An 18,842-nucleotide genomic window follows, 5' to 3' on the forward strand; every position below is an offset into this window, starting at 1 on the left:
CGAAACAAAACAATCCATTACTGTTGTGTTTTTCTACTCTTCTATCTGTGTACAGCAAGTGAGAGTGACTGTGAGAGATTATTCTTTATATGGTCATCTCAGCCACACATCTCTGGCTGCAAGCGCAGAAGCACCACCTACATGCTGCTCAACAGGCTGCCAATCAGAAGAGTTTGTTTAAAGGGCGGGTACCCCTAAAGCGGGAGGAGCTAAAACAGCTTGTTTCTACCAGAGGATGAACTGAGGGTGGTCTCACCAAAGCTCAGTATTCAATAATTTTAAAGTATATTCACACAAAGCTACTTTAACACAGTCCCAATAAAAAATTGGAGCTTTTAAACTGCACATGTTCATCTATTTACATGCACCCTTTAAAACTGAAGGCAAAGAATAAGCATAATTACATCAGCTACACTTTGGTTTTTATGATTTGAACACGGAAGAGCCAAATACACAAAACATCCGCTCATTTCTTTTTTCTTACTGCATTGGCCGTCTAAACCTATAGCTTCAAAGAGCAACTTCTTAATATCTCTGTTTTAACCCTGCTCACTCTAAGTGAAAGGAATTGGAAAATACATAATAACATGTTTGCAGTTTATTTAAATAAAGTATGCTGCTTTGGATTTTTTGTGAACTGACTGGAAAAATAAAGACTTCATGGCCAGATGACCCAAGTGGAAAAATGTCATCTGGCCATGCTTTTTGGAGAAGTTCAACATGAGAACAGAAGACAATAAAATGACAACTGAGAGAAAGAAAAAGTCTTGTCCACCAAGCCAAAATTACCTAAACACCTTTTCTCTTCATTACCAGTGGTCCTTAAGTTGTCGCTTTTAACCTGCAACACGACTTCCTCTCAACTGTTCGTAAAAGAACGACAACAAAATGTTTCCATTGTAGCTCTGGCTTGTCAAAGAAGCCGTGAGCATTGCACAGCTTACTGTCACTTTGCACTACTCAGGAAGTGTGGGTTAAAGTGAGAAGACTGTTGGTCAGTAAAGCAGCATCTGTTCTGAGTCAACAGTCGTAGAAGTTTCACCGCAGCTTTCTTAAAACAGTACCTGACCACAAAGATCAAAAAGACTTATATGATTCACACGCAGTAGTCTACTTCTGCCTGGTGAAGTTCTAATGCAACTAAATGTGACAAGTGCGAAGCTGAAAGGAGCCAATGAAAATGCTACGTTAGCTAAAAGTATGAAAATGGATAAAAATACCTGACAACAGTCAAGATTGTTCCCTTTTCACCACCAAAAACATGTAAGTGCATGTAAGTGTGCATTGGAATCTTTTACCAGGGGCTCTAATCTGGCACCCTGAGTCATTTTTGTCAGAGTGAACCTTCAATGTACTCTTGCCAGTTACTGGTGAAATGTCTGGACTTCGCAGTCATGTGCATTTACGTTGACATCCAAAACATTTGTGGGAATGGACCAGAATATTTTGTCACCTTTTGAAAGTACATTGCCACTCATTACAAAACTGAAACAACCCAGAAAAAAGAAGAGAACAATGGTGTGTGTGTGTGTGTGTGTGGGCGGGTGGGTGAGTGGATGGATGGGTGGAGGGTTGAATAATGCACATTTCCTGCAATTTTCTATGAATTTCTAGTTCATTTTATTGCAGTGGCATGAAGTGAAATCAACATCTGTCAGCAAAAAAAAGAAAAAGAAAAGAAAAACACAGCAGCATCTGTCTCTCCTCCAGTTGTCACTGCCCTGTCCACCCACAGAGTGCGATCTTTGACCAAACATATGTGCACAGAACCTGTGAAACTACAGGAAATAAACAAGCGTTGCAAAAGCAATGTTACGTTAAACCTCGCTGTGTAATCAAACCAACCATCAGGTTGAGGTAGGGACTCAGCCCACTTAAGTTCTTCCACACCAAACTTCCCACAAAGTTGGGAGCATGAAATTGTCCAAAGTGTCTTGGTATGCTGAACCACCATGAGTTTCTTTCACTGGAACTAAGGGGCCAAGCCCAACTCCTGAAATACAACCCACACCATAATCCCCTTTCCACCAAGCTTTACACTTAGCACAGTACAGTTGGACAAGCGCTGTTCTCCTGGCAACCACCAAACCCAAACTCGCCCATTGGATTGCCAGACAGACAAGCATGAGAACACGGCTTCAGTGCTCTAGAGTCCAGTGCTGCATCGGACACTTTGAGTTTTGCTTTGTAATGTAAGTCTTGGATGAAGCTTGACCATGAAAACCCATTCCATGAAGCTCTCTATGCACAGTTCTTGAGCTAATCTGAAGGCCACGTGGAGCTTGGAGGTCTGTAGTGATTGACTCTACAGAGAGTTGGTGACATTTGCGCACTATGCGCCTACTCAACTCTGTGGTTTTATGTGACCTAACACTTCATTTATGAGTTGCTTTCATTCCCAACCAGTCCTGCTTTTTTAAAACACTTTACTGTAGCAAAGACATTTCATGACTGGTCTTGTTGCCGATATTCTATCACTGTACCATGCTGGAAATCTGAGAACGACCAGTTCTTTCATAAATGATTGTAGAAACATTTTGCATGTATAGGTTCTCGATTTTATACACCTGTAGCCATGGAAGTGATTGGAACACCTGAATTTAATGTTCTGAGTGGGTGAGGGAATACTTTCATCAATATAGTTTAGGAATACCTTTCTTTGTGTGGGCAGACAAGTCCAAGTCAAATCCAAGTGTTATGAAACAGGCATGTGGCTGACTAAGATCAGACCCAGATGTAGGTCTCAGCAGGCAGAATTAAACTCAAAGCTCAGCTTTATTAGCTGGCAACTGGCAGAAAACAAACAGGAAAAGAAAAACTGATAGAGCAGGGTAGGTACTAGCTGACAAGATGTAAACAAACATGTAGAGATGACAAACTTCAAGAGGACACAAAAGGACGAAACACAAAGAGATGACTACAGGAACAGGAAGAGATTAACACAGGAACCAAGATTAAATATTTATGAACTTGACAGAAAGAACAGGGAAAACCAGACAACCACAAAGACAGGGCACAGAGAGGCCAGACAGACACGGGGTCACAACTGGTGAGCTAAAAACAGTAACAAACATGGAGACAACACTGACTCACACAGGAGACGCTGATTACAAGTCACAGAGATGAAACTAGCACAAACTGGACACAAAAGGGAACTAACATAATGAGACAAGAAACCAAGAACTATAAATAAGAATATAACAAGAACTACGATGTAGCTAAAAAGTCCAGAACAAACTCAAAATGCTGAGTTGGAGACCCAGGAGCAACCTAAAAGTCATTTTTAATCACTTTTCAATTTGAAATACTTTCAGACAGCCTCAGATGGTTCCCAGGGGAACTGCAGTTTTTGTCACTTCCAAGTTAGCTTCATTTTTCAGGTTGTCCACAAATTATCGCCAAACACTCCAACCATTGTCAATCCGGAAAACATCTGTACACCAATTTCTTCACATATGACCATATAAATCTGAGATTTTTAAAATGTCTACAAGTACAGGAACAAATGTGAATTCCGCCCTTATGCTCATTAAGTGGATCACAGCATAGACAATTTTGCCATTAACCATAACATGTCAATATTCGCTTTAGATGGTTTAAACTTCTTGACCTGATTTCTGCGTTACTTTCTGTCTCCCCCCACTAACACTCCCTCTTAACCCACGTAACTGTTTAAACACACCTCCCCATACAAATTCATGCAACTATGAAAAATTGTGTTGTGACTTAAAAATACATCTATAGATCAGATATTAAAAAACACCCTAGATGTGTTGCAGAACAAATACAAACACAGCAACAATGATGTCACCAAAAAAGACTTGACCCCAATCACACCTCCAGTCACCTGATCAGTCTGATCTTTTGGAAAGAAACAAACTGTAGTTCTGAATTGAAAACCAACCATTGAGCTTAGCCAATCACGATCAGTCTTCGTCTCCTATAAGAGTTGGGTGCGTCCGTAAAGGCACACGATACATACTGCAGAGCTTCAGAGATGATGCCTCTTTGTGTTTTTCTTGCAATTCTCTATAAAATCTGTGAGTATTTTGCATTTTTTTCACAGTTTCTTTTTTCAAGGATGTAAATTCTAAAGAGACTGATGAGATGTTAAAGATATAATTAAAACAATTGTATGCACTTCTGTCCAGGTCAGGTGCTAGCTGCTCACAAGACCTCAAGTGTAATTCAGGAGAGTGGAATCAAGATTGCTAAAGTCGGGGAGAATGTAACAATAACATGCGTTTGTCAAGATGATGCTGTAACTTTCCTTTCTTGGTACCAGCAAAGCCTGGGTGGCAAACCTAACATCATATCAACTCGGATGAAGCACAGCCCAGAAGCTGATATCTATGCACAGTATAAAGACAGGTTTAAAGTCCTTGTAGAAGGTAAAAAAGAATATCTCAAAATCACAAACCTCAGCCTGTCAGATTCAGGGACGTATTACTGTGGGGTTTTAGTCTTTAACGCTATTGAATTTGGACAAGGAGTTTTCCTTCATGTCAAATCACCAGCGACCAGCATTGGATCTGCAATAGACCAGCCAACGTTGAAGCCGCTTCGCTTGGGGGACTCTTTGAACTTGACCTGTACAGTGGAAGCTGAACCATGTGCAGGAGAGCTGAACCTTTACTGGTTCAGGCATGGAGCTTCTCAGTCTACAGTCATGTATCCCAGCGAGGGACACGTGTGTGCAGACATCTCACAGGAAACACCTCACAGGAGAAATTGCACTTTAAATCTTGCAATAAAGTCAGTGAGCTCTGCTGATGCTGGGATCTACTACTGTGCTTTGGCCTCCTGTGGAGAGATTATTTTTGGAAATGGAACAAAGGTTGAGATTGCAGGTAGGTGATACTGCAGGAGGGTGACTTCATACTACTGTTTCAAGCAATCTGTGAAACACCGACTGTGTAACATCTGTTTTGTGTGTGTGTTAGGTTCCCCTGTCTTAGTTTATCTCCTGAGCGCGGCATTAGGAGGTTCCTTTATTGTGCTCTTTGTCTTGGCTTTCATCATGTACAAGCTTAGGAAAAACCTGTGCTCTGTCTGCAAAGGTGAGGTCTCTGCCATCTCTAATGATAATAATCCTCTAACTATGTGACTAGCATGCTTATTTACTTTCTTTGATTAGCAGGAGCTGTTCCTCATCAAACCTGTACAGTCTCAGATGCAGTGGTAGGTGAAAAAGCCTATATAATCTGCTCACATGTTTTTAATAGAAGCAGATGCTATATTTATATTAGATATGATATGTTTCCAGTTATATTTTAACACAATCCCCCCATTTGTCCGTCACTAACAGAGCCAAGATGCAGACAGCCTCCACTATGCAGCTCTGAGTCTGAAGAGGAGCAGTAAACAACATCGTCAAGAAGAAAACTTGGATAATATTTGTGTGTACTCTAGAGTAAAGAGCAGAAAAGTGTGAATGGATGCAAAGATACACACTGCCAAATGTAAAATCATGTAAAATAAAATATATTTTGTATGTACCAGCTGGATGACTAATGACTTTTGTGAGCTCAGCAAAATCACATAGCTCAGCATTGTTATACATAGACTATCAAACTGAACCCAAATGTAGTGTAGAGAAGCATATAACCCCCCCACGATCTATTAATACCTTCGTAAATGCAGGTCACAGCTACAGTAAGTTCTCACTGTTTACCTTTCACTTCTGTGGTCAAGGTGATGTGAGCGACAGAGTATAAGTTTCCACTGGTGGAAACACAAGTCCTACGAGAGCTTAAACACAGGAAGACCCGGCTGTTGCCCCCTGGCCACATAACCTCTCATGTTTGCAAGCCCACTCTCACAAGACCTGCTGTGTACGTGAAAAACTAAAAGCAATCGGCAATAAACTACGATTATGAAAAAAAGATTGAAGGAGATGGATTTCTTTTACATACCTTCAGCTTCAACTGTGTGAATGCATTTCTTGCTGCACAGGAAGCTGCTCCTTTGTAAAAACAGCAGTCATCCATAACTGCTGAACAGTTTCAGTTCCCTAAAAGTACAGAAGCTTGACCCAAAGCTTCACTTTTTAGGAAAGTCATTATAGTTTAAAGTTATCTGCTGCTTAGTTGTTTTTGTAAAATACATAAAATATTAAAAAATAAAACCCAGAGCCAGAGTTGTGGCCCTGCATTATTTGCAATGAACTGAGCATCCATTCATTAAAACAAAACAAAAACATGTTTTATGTTTCTAACATTTCAAACTAAATGGTGGGTAACAGTAGCATCTCGACCCAGTACAACAGTTTGCTCTCAGACTGCAGGCTTACTTTTTCAAATCAGTTCAGTTTTATTTATATAGTGCCAAATCACAACAACAGCCACATCAAGGCCCTTTATTGTAAGGTCTAAGCCTCTGCAATAATACAGACAAAACCCCAACGACAACCACCTTTGAACAAGCACTTAGTTGTTGCTAAGTGCTCAAACTTCCTTTTAATGAGAAGAAACCCGCAATAGAACCAGGCTCAGGGACAGCTAGTGATCTGCCGTGACCACTTGGGGCTGTTGGGACAGGCCTCTCATCTGTGGAACCAGCTCCCACTTTGGATTCAGGAGAGGGACAACCTCTCTACTTTAGGTTCTCAAGGTTAGGCTTAAAATGTTCCTTTTTGATAAAGTATATAGCTGGAACATGTAACCCTGAACTCTCCTTTAGTTACTCTAAAGTAGGCCTCGTCTGCTGGGGGCTTCCATTCATGCACCGAGCAACCTCCTTGTTACTGTGACAAGAATCCTCACAAATAGTATTTCCACATAAAGCAGCAACTTTCAATAGTTTAGAAAAAGAACAAAATAATGCAATTCTTCCATGGCCACTTCAAAAGTGAAGTCATTTCCATAGTCTCCTAATTTGAAATACCTAACTTCTGTCAGAGATATTATAGGTAATTGTTACCATAATTACAAATGATCTGTTTTTAAATGAGTAAGATGTTTGAATGTCATTTAGGCTCACTCACGCGGTAGATTGATAGGTGTGCTAGCCAATACCCGCTAATAGCTGTCTGCTAGGCCTCAGTTTTGTGAGCAAAGTGATGCTATTTTGTCTTATTTGTGTTACTAATTACAACGTTTCTTTGTTCTACTGGTTTATGCTAATTTATGAACCAAGCATGGTAATATAGTTTAGCCATATACAATCAGTTGTGATCACTTAAAAAACATCCATATTTTCAAACTGCTAACACTGAAAATATATAGTATACAGACTTGGAGGCAATGTGCCATAACATAATATGTTACTATGTCAAAAATGACACTTTTTGTTAACACAGTAATAGAATGTGATATATTATAATGCAGATTACTCTACTAAATTCAGAAATAGGAAGTTACAATAAGAATGATATGATTAGGTTTTTCAATTATCTGCACAATCAATAGATAGTAAGGGGGGAAAAAACATCAAACGTGTATTTTTCATCCTGCGTTTATGTGCAGGGAGACAGAAAAAGGTGGTCCAGTCTAACGTTTGAGGAGTGGTGATATTGATATTACTTTTATCTTTATTGCACAAAAGGACACGAGTTTCTACGTAAAGTGCACATTGCATCTAGAACAGAAACAGCCACCGGCATTACACTGGCTCTTTGCAAGTATCCGCACACACAGCGTGCTAACACAAAGCTAACAAAGAACCCAGAGTGAATGTATGTCAACGCCAGCCCAGGAGCCAGAGCCCGATCTTCAAAGAGTAAAAAATCAATGCAGTCATCAACAGAGTTGTCTCACTGTAGCTTCTATTTCTGCACGTTCCTGCAGTTTAATAACAGACACAGTTGCTATGAAGCATCTTTGTGTTGTTGTTTGTATTTTAAAAGACTGGACATGCGCATGACAGAGATTTGTGTCAGTCAGCTATGTGACAGTGTATTTCTGGTAGTACAGTGGGTGACATCACAGTGGTTACATGCATATATAGTCTATGTTAAAAATACCACATGAAACATTTCTGTTATGCTTTCTCTTCCTTTTCTACATGTTGAACCATATGGTGTTAATTAAAAACAAAACACCTCTACCATGATTAAATAGATCTCCTTATGCTGTTTTGTTTGCATGACATTGCATAACGACACAAGCTGTACAAAATAAAGCACTAAATCTCTCAGTTTTTATCCATATGAACACTGAAAAAAATCACAAAAAAAACACCAATCTAAACATTATACAATATGACCAAAGATACGTTTATTGTAAAGTCTGTGAAGGCTCCGTCTGCAAGTTTATTCTTGTTCATAAACATTACGGTGACAAACTCAAGAGGTGAGACCTGGCTACCAAACATGCATAATAGAGTCAGACCTTCAAAGAATGCTAATGTTAACTAGCCAATGCTAATGGTGAACATTTACATATGCTGCAGCTTGCAAAGCACCTTTACTGGTAGAATAACATTAATTGAGTGATGAGTAAATTATTCAGTAGTACTCATGTGATTGGTCACATGTACAGGCAGAGCCTGCCATAATGTAAACTGGATGTGCATTTTCTTCAGTAAATCTGCATAACTTGCTCTTTGAAGTAAAGTTTTTCAAATCTGCTTTGATTACCTCCTTTGTAGATCGTCTCATAGACCTAAATGAACCCTACAGGGGGCACTGAGCATGTGATCTTTCAGTCATTCTGAGTGACCAATCAAAAACAGTCTTGTCTCTGATAAGTAGAGAACGTAAAGACCTTCTCTCAATGATCCACAGCAATTTGAACAAAATGACACCCCCGCTGTTATCCTTCTATGTGACATATCTACTCTCAGGATCAATAGGTAAGTTGCAACTTAAATAATTTTGTTGACAGCTACACAATGTCTCTCATACATTCCAATACTTATCCAGTTATTATATTAAGTTCACTGTGTATTTTCTTTTATTTTCAGTTCATTTGGCAGCTCTGAAGCTATCACCATCATTCAATATTACATTTGTTAAAGCTGGTCAGGATTTAACTTTAAACTGTTCATTCAATCAAACTACTGTTGCAGTGATGTTTTACTGGTATAAGCAACCTCTGGGACAGAAACCACAGCTGGTGTCGAAATTCTATAAGCATGACAAAGATGGCACTTTCACTGATGAATTTAAGAATGAGTCTCGCTTTGAACTGGAAACTATGAACTATAAAAACAACTTGAAGATCTCAAAAGCACAAATGTCAGACTCTGCTGCTTACTACTGCATAAGTGGCTATTCATATGTGTATGAATTTTTGGAGGGGATTATCATCCAAGTGAAGGATTCAGATTTGGTTTTCCAAGCTTCAGTTCACCAATCAACACCTGAGACCATCCAGTCTGGAGGCTCTGTGATGCTGAACTGTACAGTGCACGCTGGAACCTGTAGTGAAAAACACAGTGTTTACTGGTTCAAAAACTCTGAAGAATCTCACCCTGGACTCATCTACACCCACGGAGGCAGAAATGATCAATGTGAGAGGAATCGCAGCTCACAGACCCAAACCTGTGTGTACAACCTGCGAATGGAGAGTCTCAATCGGTCTCATGCTGGGACCTACTACTGTGCCGTGGCTTCATGTGGACATATACTGTTTGGAAATGGGGCCAAGCTGAACATTGAGGGTAGCTACCGCTCCTGCCTCTTTTGTTAAACAGTAACAATAGTTTCTAATCAAATATGATGTATGTGGTGTCTTTTAATGTCTGGTTCTCTACAGAAGAGGGGGAATCTTTTATCTATGTGTACGCCTTGAGCGGAGCTTTGGCGTTCAACTCAAGTCTGTTGGTTTTCCTGGCTTATGCAGCCTATACCTTGTACAAGAGAAAAAACTGCAAATGCACAGGTGGGTTAACTGACTTCTTTACATTTTACTGAATGCAATAACAAGGAAGAAAGACATTAATAAGTTGTTAAGTAGTCATAATGCTCATTGTTACATTAACTGAAGACATCAACTGGTGTTTCTTCAGCACACTTGGTTGAAATTTTTGGTCGACTCGCTTAAAGTCCAGATAATGTGTACAACAAGTACATTTCTTTCTTTCATTTTTCTTTTTAACAAAGTCATTTCATAAATATGTTTACTACACAAATGCAATTTGTACCTTTTCTTATTGTCAATTGCAAAGATGTAAAAAAAATTTCTTAAATGTAGTTATTTATTTATTTTGTTTACTGGAATGAAATGAATTAGCTCAGGACATACCTAATTTATTATTAAGTCATCGGTGGTTTACTGAAACAATCTTAGTGCTTCAGTTGTTCAGTATATTAAAGTGTCCTCTGCAATTCTGTGTTGACTACATATGGAGAGTCATTTTGTCGTGACTGCGCCAACTGAGTTAAAAGAATGATCATTTTTTTCTTTCTTTTTTATAAACAGACCCTCGCGCGGAGTCTTCAGGGACCTCGGATCCAAATGGAGACGTAAGGTTTTGTGTAATGTTCTAATTTTTAAAAAAATATCAGTGAATAAATTAACTGTTTTTTGAGACCTTACAATGGAAGGAAAAAAACACAGAATGAAGAGCACCTTAACAATTCGATGCATTGCAGTATTACATATTCTTGCGAAGGTCACAATGTCCAGTTTTCACTTGGAGTTCTGTTGTTTTGAAATTAATTTTATTATAAGTGAGGTTTTCTTTTAATGTGCCATCCAGTGGTTATGCTCGCTGGTTTGAGGGTAACATTTTTCTTTCTTTTTTTCTAAACAGGCATCTCAAGATGCAGACCATCTCCATTATGCTGCTTTGAAGGTAAACAAGGCCACCAGATCAAGAAGGCAGCAAGAGGACACCCTTAGCCAATGTGTTTATTCTAGTGTGAAGCAATAAAGTTGGACATGTTTTCTTTGTAGTCTCTGTGAGAAAAATTACACATTTTTTGCTTTTTTGTTTGTGTGGTTTTCTCCTCCTAAACTAAATGTAAATCTGTGCCTTACAAAATAAACAGACATGTTTGCTTAACTGCAGCTGAGCCAGGTTCTTTTGTCAAAGGTGTGATATTTCCATTGTCGCTGTACTTACATTGCATTCACGATGTACAGCAAGCGACATACACACAGTTGTGTGTATGCACACAATGCACCTTTGTGTTGCAGAGCTTAAGATCTGAACAGCCCTCTATATTTCACAAAGCCTGCGCATAATTAGCACTTCACCCTCTAGTTCAACACACATTATTTGATTCTAGATCTATTTTTGAATGAAACACTCTCATTAACACAATCTGAGTCAGGAGGAAACAACCGGCATGGCACTGCAGATGTGACGCATACAACACAGTCTTCTTCCAGGTGTGGTAGGTTGCTCACACAAAGCGGCAACCATTTCACAACAACAAATCCCGCCTTATTGCAAAGTCTAAAATGATTATGTGACATACACAAATCTTCCAGATTATCTGCCCTAAATGTATCGATGGCATCTGAAAGCCTTTGCAGGTTGTTTACTCTAAATGTGTCGTCTGCGCACAGCAGAGCTGAGGGAGTCTTTTTTTAGCGTCTGTGTGGTTGATAGGCAAAAACATAGCTGTCAGTATACTTCAGCCATGCACTCCTGTAGGACCCTTTGCACTCTTTGTGGTCTCAAACAGGAAGTCTCTGCATTGTTTTTGTACATTGCAGCCACACAGTTTAACTCGGCTTACCAATTACTCTTTTAGGTAGTTAAAAAAAGACAACAATCTGGTAATTACAATAGTTTGTTTGCAGTTTCCCTGATGAGCAAGTGCCCTGTACTAATAAAATAGCTAATATTATTAATAGTCATTTTAATAGCTAACATTTGTGCATACTGCACACTCTGTGCATGTATAATATAAGTAAACATTACCACCAACTGCAAATATCAGCTATTTAGAGATTAGCCTGAGCTTCTTTTAATGACTCCCAGCAAATCTATTTGTGCTCCGCCCCATATATCAGCTCTTAAACATGAGTCCTTCATATATGAAGCAGTGAATACCCCTGTAAAATTTGCATAATGTAAAAAATATATATTTTATATATTTACTAATGTTATCTTGACATAACGGTTTTCATATTCATATTACCATATTCTTCTAGGACTCATTGGTTACCTCTTCAGGTTTTCTGTCTGTGTTAGCGCTGGCACTTGTGCAGAGTATTAAAAGAAAGTGTTGCCCACAATTAGCTAACATAGACACACCCAGCTGTTGCTAATACATTTAATATAAAATCAGATTTTTCTTTATGGACCAAGACTTTTTTTGTTACTGGAGAAGATAATGCAGGGGTATAATTATGCAGAGGTGCAATACATGAAAATAGTTAACGTACCATTCATTGTTACAGTTTGTCATTTTCTGATATGTTGTGATCAAAAACAGCAATTTACAGAACATCAAGTAATGAAAGTAACAATAGTTAAAGCAATGTCATAGTGTACCTGATTACATTTAAGTTGAAATTAAAGGGACAGAAATCGGTGTGGAACATCACAAGTCTTGATGCTCCTAGGCGTTACTTCTCGTTAGCCAATCAAATGCAGTCCACTCAGAGGAATAAAGAGCTTGGTGAGAGTCAGTACATTCAACAGGATACGATGTGGACACGATGATGCCTTTAAAGTTTGCTTTGTGTCTAACATGCCTGGCACTGGGTAGTGTAGGTAAGTTGTCTCTTCTAAATACAGCTGTATAGAACGCATATATATACTGATATACACAATCTTTTAAAATCAGTGTTTTTTTTCCTCTTCAGCTCAGAAGACTAACCTGAAATCCTCAGTTTATGTGCGTCAAGAAAGTGGTTTTGTGTCACCTAGCGTTGGTGACAAAGTGACTTTGCAATGTTTCTACGAAGAAGACGCAGTGATGTTTTACTGGTATAAACAATCTCTGGGACAGAATCCAAAGCTTGTGTCTAAATTTTATAAACATGAAAAAAATGGCACGTTTTACAGTGAGTTTGAAAACAATTCTCGTTTCTCACTAGACACTGGAAATGGTAACAATCACTTGATCATTTCAGATCTACAGATTTCGGACTCAGCTACTTATTACTGCATTGGTATCTATGTATACGATTTTGAATTTTCTGAAGGTGTTACTGTCAGTGTAGAGGGTTCAGGGATAAACATCCAAACTTTGCTCCATCAGTCTGAGACGATGGTTCCATCCGAAACCATTGAGCCTGGAGGCTCTGCTCTGAACTGTATTATACACAAACATACCTATGATGGAGGCCACAGAGTTTACTGGTTCCAGGATTCTGTCGAATCTCATCCTGGACTCATTTATGCCAACGGAGTCAGGAGTGATGAGTATGAGAAGAGGCCTACGACACAAACACACACCTGCTTCTACAACTTACCCATGAAAAGTCCTAATCTCTCTGATGCTTCGAGCTACTGTGCTGTTGCCTCATGTGGACACATACTGTTTGGAGACCGGGAAGAGCTCCACTTAGAGCGTAAGTAGCAATACAAAATCCGTTTCATATTTGCATGACTGTGACTGTTTTACACACAAAGCATGTTCAAAAATGTTTGCTTTACTCATCTTAACTTGCAGATGAGCACTCTGTTGTCTTGGTGTATTTCCTGAGTGGAGCGTTGATATTTACCATTATCCTGCTGCTTATGCTGTCATATGCAGCACTGAGAATTAATATCAAAATGAAACGCCAAAGTTCAGGTAGGCTGTGGTTACTTTTCACCCATGTTTAGGTAGCATATACAGTCATAAAGACTTAAAAAGCAACTTTGTCTCCAACCTTCATAACCAGACTCTCAAGCAAGATCTGCAAATGCCTCAACTCCAAATACAGAAGTGAGTACTAATCTGCCAGTCTAACTGTATGTAGATAGACAGAAGTAGGGTACACCAGTTTTCTAGTTTGTGATGTTGCAATCTTTGCATTTCTACTATCTTAAGCAACAGAAAATTATGTTTGGACCTATGTTTACTAAAAATAATCTTTAAAAACAAATAAGAGGAAACATTGGTAGATACAGTTATGGCTTCCATCAACATAATGACCAACCATTGGAAGTTATCAAGTTTGACAAAGTGGAAGATATCAGTAATACTGTATATGGACAAAAGTACTGGGCCATCTAAACATTAGAACCAGAAGAGCTGCTCGGCTATAACAAAACATGCCATGAAGCTCCCGGTGCAGTTTTTGTGTTGATGTAAATACCAGAGGAGGTTTGAAACTCTGCAGTTATTAGGTCAGCAGAGAGTTGGCAACTTTGACACATTTCTGTGGTACAAGGAGACGTGAGACACAATATAAATGTATACATATTGCAAATGAAGTCTGGTATGAACTGTGAGATTCCCACCATCAACTGCACCTGCCTGCTACTGAATGTAAAGCAGCACATTTGATGATGCATTTATTCTTCCAGGTGTGTAGATGTCCTTAGCAATGTGCCATTATGTTGTAGTGGCAATAAAGATTAATAAAGTACTAATTTGAAATTGTTATGTTATTATCAGGGTAACCAAGATTCAGACAACCTCCATTATGCTGCTTTGAGGGACCACAAGGTCAACCGATCCAAGAGACAAAGAGACAACACAAACACCGAATGTGTGTACTCCAGTGTCAAACAGTAAACCTGGAATTTCATTTGTAGCCATGTTGTCCTGTAAGAAAAACTGTGTCTTTAAAGCATTTGTTTTTTGTTTGTTTTTTCGATTTGTTGATTGTTGAAGCATTGTTGTAATATATTGTGTATGGTAAGAAGAGAACTACAAGCCAGAGATAAAGAAAGGTAAAAGAGAAAGATTGCTACATAAAAGCCAGTAGAACTGTGAGGAACATAAGCTAGCAAGCTCATATTACAAATATTACAAACTCAGTAATGCAAAAGGATCATAAACAGAACGTCTCTGCAGTCTCTAAGTGTGGCCTTCAGAGATGAGACTGCACGCACAGAAACAGCAGGCCTGTGCCTTCTCATAGCAGTGTTGTGGTAAGCAGGCACTTAACTTCTAAATATGCAGTTACGCTGAACATGACAGGAAACAATTTATCAGTGATAATCTTCTGATAATTTAAGACATGTCATACATCTTTCACAACTGCATTTGCAGAATGTTGTTCCATTTGGTGTTGTTTGCACACCTGAAACCAGAGAAGTGAGACTCTGTATGTAGCTTCTGTGTGGTCAACAGTCAAATGACTGACTTTCAAAGTACTTTGAAGAACACCTAGCTCACTTTGTCTTTCTGGTTTCAGACAGGAAGTGTCTGCAGTGTGTTTATGGACTGCAGCCATGCAGTATTAATGATGCTCAAGTTTCTTCAGTAGACTACATCAAAATACTAAAATAAATCAAAATGCAATCAATCACATTGTCTTTGTTTTATTCATTTTATTCAAATAGGATGCACTCTATAACTATATTGCTTCTTACCCACACAAAACCAGTGAAGCCCAAGCTCTTGTGGCCTTTCAGTCAGTAAGGTTCACACACATTTTAACTAACACAATTCTATGACAGACATGAAAAATAAAATAAATGTAAATGAAATGTAAATAAAAATAAATGTAATTTGGTGCAATATAAACATTTCCTTATGGCTAAAACATGAACCAAATATCAAAAACCGTTATGTCCATGGCCCCACTGCTTTTTTAATATCCTTTTTTTTGGCTTTTAGCCTTTACTAGAGGACAGTGAATACGGATGCAGGACGTTTTTGACCTCCTTAACCAGAAGAACTGTATTGAGATCCAGTATGATCCCAATTAACATAAATGACTGAGACTTAGTGAGTGAGAGTTCAATAAAAGTGACAGTAGCTGTAGGAGGCAGCTGTGTCAGAGACAACAAGAGTGAACTACCAACCACTACACCTACCAATGTGTCACCAGGGTGGAAAAGTCAGTGATGGGGACGAAAGCAGATCTGTTTGCAGCTGCAGTACTTCCTTCTCTCCTATACTCAAAATTAAATTTTTTATCGCGCAATGTTCAGTCCTTGAGTCTTTTCAAGGAATGTACGCTTGATATTATTTAATTTACATCTAGTCAACATGTAAGCTTCAACTCATGGCTCTCAGTGTGGGATAGCGTCACTTTCATGACATTGCTGTTAATGTTTAAACAGCAAGTTTCAGGTCTGGGCAATTGGATTTTCACAGATTTTCCATTAATTTTCTGGATTTTTCATGTTATTTAAGTTTTTTTTTTTATCACCAAACGCACCACTTTGATTCAGATTCATATATCTCAACGATTGCAGCAAGTCCATTTATGGCCCCCATTGGGTGGACATTGATGGTTGTATTGTGAGTAAGTCACATGATGCCCTCATGTGGGGGTGGCTGTAGCTCAGGCGGTAGAGCAGGTCATCTACTGATCAGAAGGCTTCCCCTAGTCTGCATGCCAAATATCCTTGAGCAAGATACTAACACCAAATTGCATGCATCAGAGTATGAGTGTGTGTGTGAATGTTACTTAGAAAGCACCTAGGAAAATGTGCTTGTGCGAATATGGGTGTAAAAGCACAAGTTGTGTAAAGCACTTTGAGTGCCCAGAAGAGTAGAAAAGCGCTATACAAGAACCAGTCCATTTACGATTATTGCCCTAATTTTCCCCAGTGGCCACTCATATTATTGCAACCGAAAAGACAATGAAAAGATGTATATAAACTACTAACAGAACAGAAGCCTAGAAAATCGAATTTTGATGATGCAGCATTTCTCTCTAAGCATGCTAGACAATTAGAAATGTGAAGGTGGGACCAGCAAGAGAAACACTGAAACATATCCAAATGTATGAATGACGGGAAGTTAAAAATAAGCAATATGATCTTTTCATAGAGCATTTAAAAAGGATATGGCTCACTGAAGTAAGAAAACTTGCATCACCAGATATGGCATACACACAGTCACTACAATAACTAATGTCTGTGGCGTCTTTCAATCAGATCTTGGTTCATTTCACTGTTCTTAAGACAATAAGTAGCGCTAAATTAATTTTCACACTAACCGGAAACATCCTAACCTTGGCCAAGTTTGCTCTCACTCACATTATTGATTTTTGGGGTTTTAATGGTTAAAATAATGTAATACTATAACTCTGGTATTGTTTTCCATATCTCTTGCTGCGAGAACCAAAATTCATAATGAAGGGGGCGTTAAACTTTTGTACCCTGTTTCAAAAGTAGTTCAGAGTCACTTTTGGTTAGCCAATCAAACGGAGCCTTGTCTCTAAGACTAGAGGACGTATGGAGGTTTTCTACATTGGTCAAGACCTTTTGATCACAATGACATCTCTGAATTTTGCTTTGATTTGCCTGGTCTTCTGGAAAATTGGTAAGTTGGGAATACCTTAAATTCTTAAAAATATAAATTAAATCTCACTTATAGAGTGATTAGGCTTTTATTGTGATTTTAAGTGCAAACATTCATGGTGTTCTCTTTACAGACCGGGTAACTAATATTCAGCTCTCCTCAAATGTTCGTCAAGAGAGCGGCTTTATATCAGCTAATGTTGGGGACAATGTAACTTTGCGATGTTTCTACGAAGGTGACGTTGCAGCTATGTTTTACTGGTACAAACAAACCCTGGGACAAAAGCCAAAGCTCATCTCTAGCTTCTACAAACATGACAAAGATGGCACTTTTAGCGAGGATTTCAAGAACAATCCACGATTTTCTTTGGACAGTAAAAATGGAAAGAACCACTTGACAATCTCGAATTTACAAATGTCTGACTCAGCAACGTATTACTGCATAAGCTGCTATGCTTACAAGTTTGAATTTGCAGAGGGCGCCACAATCCATGTGAAGGGTTCAGATTTGAACCTTCAAACTTCAGTCCATCAGCTGTCTTCTGCAACCGTCCAGCTAGGAGCCTCTTTGACTCTGAACTGTACAGTCCACACTGGGACTTGTGATGAAGAACACAGTGTTTACTGGTTCAAAAGCTCAGAAAAATCCCATCTAGGACTCATTTACACCCATGAGGGCAGGAACAATCGCTGCGAGAGGAAAACTAATACACAAACGAACACGTGTGTCTACAATTTGCCAATAAAAAGCTTGAATTTGTCGGATAATGGGATGTATTACTGTGCTGTTGCCTCTTGTGGACACATACTGTTTGGTAATGGGACCAAGCTGGGCTCGGAGGGTAAGTGGCATTCTAGTAGCCTGTCTCACATTTGCTAAACAGTCTTTAATACTCTCTCATTCAGCTTTTAATGGAAACATATTAACAACACTGATGGTTGATGGATGTTTGGTTCTCTACAGATGAGGTGACCTTTCCTGACTTTCTTGTGCATGTTTTAAGTGGAGCCTTGGCATTCACCACCACTTTGAGTCTTTTAATGGGTTTTCTAGTGTGGAAGATGAATAAAGGTAACCAGTCACTTACACTTGCAGTCAGTCCAAACATGGTTAGATATAGTGCACAAAAAACAGTTGCAAGGGTGTATGAAAGGGCACATGCGGCTTACAGTGTAAAGTGCTTTGATTTGTTAGTAAGACTGGATACACATTATATAAGTACCAAACTATAATATTGTTTTCTTGAACAGCGTGTATTTACAGACAAAGGCTTTTATATTTTTTGTGTTTCACAATAGAGTCACAAGCAAGATGTTCAGATGCAGCTAATGCAGAGGTGACTATATTTTTTGATATATATCAAATTATCTTTTGAACAGCTACCAATACATATATTACACTGTAGCACTTGATTTTTTTTCTGTAACATTTATTGACTCGTGTATTTTTGTACCAGGGATACCAAGATGCAGACAACCTTCACTATGCTGCCGTACAGACACAAAAGTCCAACCGGCAAAGGAGGCAGATGAATGACACCATGAATCACTGTGTGTACTCCAGTGTAAGGCAGCAGATTTGA

General features: G+C 38.8%; 4 protein-coding genes across 6 annotated transcripts; all 4 read left to right on the forward strand.

Annotated features, from left to right (window-relative positions):
- Positions 1-4,135: 4,135 nt before the first annotated feature.
- Positions 4,136-5,434, forward strand: LOC147336106 (protein amalgam-like). Its single transcript, XM_086286140.1, has 4 exons — positions 4,136-4,850; positions 4,944-5,060; positions 5,141-5,181; positions 5,309-5,434. Exons 1-4 carry the CDS (start codon positions 4,136-4,138, stop codon positions 5,432-5,434), a joined length of 999 nt encoding a protein of 332 aa, XP_086142266.1.
- A 3,280-nt stretch (positions 5,435-8,714) lies between these two features.
- Positions 8,715-10,818, forward strand: LOC147336107 (uncharacterized). Its single transcript, XM_086287612.1, has 5 exons — positions 8,715-8,793; positions 8,905-9,603; positions 9,699-9,824; positions 10,365-10,420; positions 10,699-10,818. Exons 1-5 carry the CDS (start codon positions 8,715-8,717, stop codon positions 10,816-10,818), a joined length of 1,080 nt encoding a protein of 359 aa, XP_086143738.1.
- A 1,736-nt stretch (positions 10,819-12,554) lies between these two features.
- LOC147336108 (uncharacterized) lies at positions 12,555-15,152 on the forward strand. Of its 3 annotated transcripts, none has more exons than XM_086287613.1 (5): positions 12,555-12,615; positions 12,708-13,418; positions 13,520-13,642; positions 13,734-13,777; positions 14,453-15,152. In XM_086287613.1, the coding sequence occupies exons 1-5, from the start codon at positions 12,561-12,563 to the stop codon at positions 14,570-14,572; spliced, it is 1,053 nt and encodes a 350-aa protein (XP_086143739.1). In that variant the 5' UTR covers positions 12,555-12,560; the 3' UTR covers positions 14,573-15,152. The 3 variants fall into 3 exon arrangements, with proteins under 3 accessions (XP_086143739.1, XP_086143741.1, XP_086143740.1); XM_086287615.1 differs by having other exon boundaries at positions 13,520-13,636; XM_086287614.1 differs by having other exon boundaries at positions 12,561-12,638; positions 12,716-13,418.
- A 2,041-nt stretch (positions 15,153-17,193) lies between these two features.
- On the forward strand, positions 17,194-18,842 carry LOC147336109 (uncharacterized). The gene is made up of 5 exons (XM_086287616.1): positions 17,194-17,281; positions 17,394-18,101; positions 18,224-18,331; positions 18,559-18,596; positions 18,717-18,842. The coding sequence occupies exons 1-5, from the start codon at positions 17,194-17,196 to the stop codon at positions 18,840-18,842; spliced, it is 1,068 nt and encodes a 355-aa protein (XP_086143742.1).

This window comes from Aulonocara sp. 'chitande type north' Nkhata Bay, linkage group LG3 (assembly GCF_057382095.1).
Source record: "Aulonocara sp. 'chitande type north' Nkhata Bay isolate Kocher_YH1m ecotype deep benthic linkage group LG3, A_spYH_male_GT1.1, whole genome shotgun sequence".
In the NCBI taxonomy this organism is placed as follows: Eukaryota; Metazoa; Chordata; class Actinopteri; order Cichliformes; family Cichlidae; genus Aulonocara; species Aulonocara sp. 'chitande type north' Nkhata Bay.

Coding starts and splice junctions, on each gene's coding strand:
- LOC147336106 (XM_086286140.1), top strand. CDS start 4,136: ATGCACTTCTGTCCAGGTCAGGTGCTAGCTGCTCACAAGACCTCAAGT. Junction 5,061..5,140: donor CCTGTGCTCTGTCTGCAAAG/GTGAGGTCTCTG, acceptor TTTGATTAGCAG/GAGCTGTTCCTCATCAAACC. Junction 5,182..5,308: donor GTACAGTCTCAGATGCAGTG/GTAGGTGAAAAA, acceptor CGTCACTAACAG/AGCCAAGATGCAGACAGCCT.
- LOC147336107 (XM_086287612.1), top strand. CDS start 8,715: ATGATCCACAGCAATTTGAACAAAATGACACCCCCGCTGTTATCCTTC. Junction 9,825..10,364: donor AAAAAACTGCAAATGCACAG/GTGGGTTAACTG, acceptor TTTTATAAACAG/ACCCTCGCGCGGAGTCTTCA. Junction 10,421..10,698: donor ATGGAGACGTAAGGTTTTGT/GTAATGTTCTAA, acceptor TTTTCTAAACAG/GCATCTCAAGATGCAGACCA.
- LOC147336108 (XM_086287614.1), top strand. CDS start 12,561: ATGATGCCTTTAAAGTTTGCTTTGTGTCTAACATGCCTGGCACTGGGT. Junction 13,419..13,519: donor GGAAGAGCTCCACTTAGAGC/GTAAGTAGCAAT, acceptor CTTAACTTGCAG/ATGAGCACTCTGTTGTCTTG. Junction 13,643..13,733: donor AATGAAACGCCAAAGTTCAG/GTAGGCTGTGGT, acceptor CTTCATAACCAG/ACTCTCAAGCAAGATCTGCA.
- LOC147336109 (XM_086287616.1), top strand. CDS start 17,194: ATGGAGGTTTTCTACATTGGTCAAGACCTTTTGATCACAATGACATCT. Junction 18,102..18,223: donor GACCAAGCTGGGCTCGGAGG/GTAAGTGGCATT, acceptor GGTTCTCTACAG/ATGAGGTGACCTTTCCTGAC. Junction 18,332..18,558: donor AGTGTGGAAGATGAATAAAG/GTAACCAGTCAC, acceptor GTTTCACAATAG/AGTCACAAGCAAGATGTTCA.